The sequence below is a fragment of the Chenopodium quinoa genome, unplaced genomic scaffold (assembly GCF_001683475.1).
Source record: "Chenopodium quinoa cultivar QQ74 unplaced genomic scaffold, ASM168347v1, whole genome shotgun sequence".
In the NCBI taxonomy this organism is placed as follows: domain Eukaryota; kingdom Viridiplantae; phylum Streptophyta; class Magnoliopsida; order Caryophyllales; family Amaranthaceae; genus Chenopodium; species Chenopodium quinoa.
The window spans coordinates 459,011-464,148 of NW_018742738.1; the positions used below are offsets into that span (position 1 = coordinate 459,011).

Consider the following 5,138-nt stretch of genomic DNA (forward strand, 5'->3'; position numbering starts at 1 on the left):
AAACCATGATACATCCTATTGTGGAGATTTCAGCCTCGAACATGTAGCGGCATACAACACAAGGCAAGAAGGATTTAGAGGAAGCGGCGGTGGAGTAGCTTGGAGACAACCACCACCCGGATTTGTACCTTAACCTCAACAATGGAACCAACAAGCTCAACCTTCCTATAAATCCAACCCTCAATATCAAAATTCACCTCCACCTCAACCCCAAAACCCAAGAGGAAGCTATCCAAGGAACAACCAATACAACAATCAAACCCAAGCACGTCAAAGAAACCATCAAGAACAAGCACCTCAAGCGGAGGTAACTCAAACTTAACTCCTCCAAGCCATGCATGCGCAAATGCAATCTTTTGGGAAATAAATGCAAAAGATAATAGCTCACAACAAGATGGTTGATTCACAACTAGCTCAATTGGCCGAGAAAACTCCTTTCAATTCACCATCCACTCTACCCGGACAACCACAACCTAACCCATCTCACAATCAAAAACCCGATACATGCAAGGCGATCACATTGAGGTCGGGAACTTCCTATGAAGGGCCAAATGAAGGGGATAGTGAGGAAAAGAAGGGAGGAGAGGAGAGTGTGAATGAAAACAAGGGAGGTGAGAAAGAAAAGGGTGATGAGATAGAAGGAGGTTCGGAGAAGAAGAAGCTTGACAATGAGAAGGCAACTTCAATTCCTAGTGAGGCTAGGAATCTTGATGGACAGGTTCCTTTTCCTGGTCGGCTTGCGGAGAGGAAGTTGAATGACAAGTTCACAAAATTTCTTAGTGTCATGAAGAATTTGCATATTAACCTCCCTTTTCTTGAAGTTGTGACACAAATGCCATCTTACTCCAAGTTCCTCAAGGATATTCTCACCAACAAGAAGAAGCTCAATGATGAGCTTATCACCCTTCCACATCAAGTGAGTGCTCTTGTCCAACATAAGATGCCCAAGAAGGAAAAAGACCTGGGATGTTTCACTTTGCCAGTGAAAATTGGGAACATGGAAGCTAGGGGAGCCTTAGACGATCTTGGAGCAAGTGTTAGTTTAATCCCTCTATCCATTGCTCAAAAACTCAATATTGAGATGATCCCTACAAGGAAGACAATTGAATTGGTCGATCGATCGGTGAAATTACCTTGTGGATAGCTTGAGGATGTTCCAATTCAAGTGGGACACATCTACGTTCCTTGTGAATTTGTAGTGATGGATATGGAGGAATATGTTAACACTCCTTTGATTTTGGGACGTGAAGCTCTTAAAACTTTGGGGGCGGTCATCAATTGCAAGAACAACACCATCACTTGTGAAGTGGCCGATGAAAAGATTGTCTTTGAATTTTCTAAGTTGCTCAAGACCCCCACGGTTGAAAAATGCTATAGAGTTGATGTTGTGAATGAGGAGCTAGATCGTTTGGGGAGGGTCGTGATGAGGCCTCAAGATCCAATGATAGAAGCCCTTACATGCAAAGAAGAGTTCCACTCTCAAGAGGCTAAAGAATTTTTCATGGCAATGGAGGAATCCTCAAAGGAGGAAGTACAACAACAAGTTGAGACCGAGCTTGAGTCCAAGGAGGAGAAATTGGAGGAGAGTTCTAAGCCTCCTCCCAAGGTAGAACTCAAGCCCCTTCCCCCTTCTTTGAAATATGCTTTTCTTGATAAGGAGGGAAAATACCCTATTATTGTCAATGCTACCCTAGATGGTCTTAATTTGGAAAAATTTCTTGTTGGTTTAAGAAAATATAGGGATGTGATAGGGTATAGCATTGATGATATCAAAGGAATTAACCCTTCTTTATGCATGCATCGTATTCATCTTGAAGATGATCATTCCACCTCCATTGAACCTCAAAGAAGGTTGAACCCCAACCTTCAAGAGGTTGTGAAGAAAGAAATTTTGAAACTACGTGAGGCGGGCAGCATCTATGATATCTTCAATAGCAAATGGGTTAGCCCGGTTCATGTAGTTCCAAAGAAGGGTGGGATGACCATAATCAAGGATGAAAAGGGAGAGGAAATCTCCACCCGGACAGTGACCGGGTGGAGAATGTGCATTGATTATAGGAGATTGAATAAAAACGCCAAGAAATATCATTTTCCTCTCCCTTTCATGGACCAAATGCTTGAAAGGCTTTCTAACCATGATTTCTTCTGTTTCTTGGATGGGTATTCAGGATTTTTCCAAATCCCTATCCATCTAAGTGATCAAGAGAAAACTACTTTCACATGTCCATATGGGACATTTGCATACCGAAGAATGCCATTCGGATTATGCAGTGCTCCCTCTACTTTTCCAAGATGCATGACTTCCATTTTCTCTGAGAAGCTTGAAAAAGAAATTAAGGTTTTTATGGATGATTTTAGTGTTGGTGGCTCGTCTTTTGACACTTGTCTTTTTAACCTTGAAAAAGTTTTGAAAAGGTGTCAAGAGGCGAGTTTGATTTTAAATTGGGAAAAGTGCCATTTTATAGTTGAGGAGGGCACTTTCCTCGGCCATAAGGTTTCAAAAATTTGCATTGAGGTTGATCCGGCCAATGTTTCGGCGATTGAAAAGTTGCCCCCTCCTACTTCCATCACGGGGGGTACGGGCTTTTCTTGGGCATGTCGGTTTTTAGCGGAGGTTTATCAAAGATTTTTCTTTAATCGCGAAACCTTTGACCGAATTGCTAAAAAAAGAGGTTATTTTTTACTTCAATGAGGCTTGGCTTGAGGAGTTTCGTAAGCTCAAGGAAGCTCTCATTTCTTCTCCCGTTGTGCAAGCTCCGGATTGGAGCTTGCCTTTTGAGCTAATATGCGATGCTAGTGACTTTGTAGTTGGTGTCGTTCTTGGTCAAAAGAAACAAGGAAAATCATGTGTCATCTACTACGCAAGTAGGACTCTAGATGAGGCTAAAAAAAATTACACAACAACAGAGAAAGAGATGTTAGCGGTAGTGTTTGCATTCGATAAGTTTCGATCCTATCTCATATGCTCAAAAGTTATTGTGTACACGGATCACATCGCGTTGCGGTATCTCATGGCCAAGAAAGAAGCAAAGCCTCGCTTGATCCGTTAGGTTCTCTCTCTCCAAGACTTTCACATGGAAATGAGGGACAAAAAAGGAGCAGAGAACTATGTAGCGGATCATTTGTCTAGGCTACCATTTGAGAACAAGGAGGATATACCGATTAATGATGAGATAGGATTCGAGGCTCTCATGGCTTTGGTGTCAACTTCTACCCCTTGGTACGCGGATATAGCCAACTATCTTGCGTGTGCAGTCGTTCCCCTGGAGTACTCTTCTCAACAAAAGAAGAAGTTTTTCAAGGAAGTGAGAAGATACTTTTGGAATGACCCATACCTATTCAAGCAATGTGGAGATGGCCTTTATCGGAAGTGTGTTCCAGATCATGAGATTCAAGGAGTTATTGAGCATTGCCACTCACTACCATGTGGAGGACATGGTGGTGTTGACAAAACAGTGGAAAAAATCTCTTAATCGTTATTGTGGTGGCCGACAATGCATAGAGACGCCCACCAATTCGTTGCGCAATGTGATTGATGTCAAAGGAGCGGAGGCATTACTAAGAGGGACGAAATGCCCCAACAAAGTGTTTTAAAAGTTGAACCCTTCGATGTTTGGGGGGTGGATTTTATGGGGCCTTTCGTTTCTTCTTGTGGGAATCTATATATCTTGGTAGCGGTCGATTATGTGACCAAATGGATTGAAGCCATACCCTCACCTACCAATGATCACAAGGTTGTGCTTAAGATTCTAAAGAAGATCATTTTTCATAGGTTTGGAGTTCCAAGGGTGCTAATTAGTGAAGGAGGCTCCCATTTCGCCAAAAAGCAGTTTGAAGCTCTTCTCAAGAGGTATGGCGTTCATCACAAGGTTGGATTACCTTACCACTCTCAAACTCAAGGACAAGTGAAGGTCTCAAATCGTGAAATCAAAAATCTTCTTGAAAGGATGGTGAACAAATCAAGGAAAGATTGGTCTCTCAAACTTGATGACACACTGTGGGCTCTTCAGACGGCGTACAAGACTCTAATCGGCATGACCCCCTATAGGTTGGTCTATGGAAAGGCTTGTCACTTGCCGGTTGAGTTAGAATACAAGGCTTGGTGGGCCATCAAAGAGCTCAATATGGATTTATCGTTGGACGGTGAGAAGAGATTGCTCAAGCTCAATGAACTTTAAGAGCTTAGAGATGATGCTTATCAGAGCTCAAGGTTATATAAGGAGAAGACCAAAAAGTGGCATGACCAACATATTCGAAACAAGAACTTTAAGGTTGGAGACAAGGTTTTGCTTTTCAACTCAAGGCTTCGTTTGTTTCCGGGTAAACTTAAATCAAAGTGGTCGGGTCCTTTTGTGATATCAAAGACTACTCCTTATGGCTCCTTTGAGTTAGATGCGGATGGTAACAAGTTTATGGTTAATGGTCATCGTTTAAAGCATTACTTTTACAAGGAAGAAGTTGGTATCATCGAATGTATAATGCTTGATCCTTTGGATCCCAAGCATCCCACTTGAAGAATTTTTCTCATGGTTAAGCTAGTGACCTCATAAAGAAGCTCTTCTCGGGAGGCAACCCGAGTCTCTAACCCTTGTCTTTTTCCTCATTTCTTGATGCTTTGTTATTTTCCTATCTACAATGTTGGATAGTTATATTTTTGAATTTTGATTGTGTTGGAATTTTTGGTATGCTTTGCCTAAGCATGATGGCATGGTGTTTAGTGTGTTTTGAAAAGGGGTGTTTGTACATATTGTGTTGAAGAGGGGTGTTTAGCCAAAGAATACTTTGCATATTGTTTTGAAGACGCAATTACTCCTCTGTCAAAGAGAGAAAGGAAAAAAGCAATTCAATGTGTGCATAAGAAGGTATGAAGTCACGCCCAAGGAGAGGCCTCTCCAAGAACCCGCGGGCGCGGCTAAAGAAGGAGAGGGCGCGGCTAAAGGAGGAGAACAGAACTCCAACTTTCGGTAGATGCCTGGCCGCACCCCTGGAGATGGCGCGGCTCAGGACCCCACGGGCGCAGCTTGAAGACCCGCGGGCGCGGCCCCTTTAAGACCCGCGGGCGCGACCCGCTGGGTTTTCGATCCCTTTTTCTCTTAAAAAAGTGGAAACCGTGCTTTCTCACTCCATTTCTCACTCTC

The 5,138-nt window shown here is 42.8% G+C and overlaps 2 protein-coding genes across 2 annotated transcripts; both read left to right on the plus strand.

Annotated features, from left to right (window-relative positions):
* The first annotated feature begins 367 nt into the window (after positions 1-367).
* LOC110723982 lies at positions 368-1,144 on the plus strand. The gene has a single exon (XM_021903395.1). The coding sequence runs from the start codon at positions 368-370 to the stop codon at positions 1,142-1,144; it is 777 nt and encodes a 258-aa protein (XP_021759087.1).
* Positions 1,145-1,201: 57 nt separating this feature from the next.
* On the plus strand, positions 1,202-3,050 carry LOC110723983. The gene is made up of 2 exons (XM_021903396.1): positions 1,202-1,586; positions 2,671-3,050. Exons 1-2 carry the CDS (start codon positions 1,202-1,204, stop codon positions 3,048-3,050), a joined length of 765 nt encoding a protein of 254 aa, XP_021759088.1.
* Positions 3,051-5,138: the final 2,088 nt, after the last annotated feature.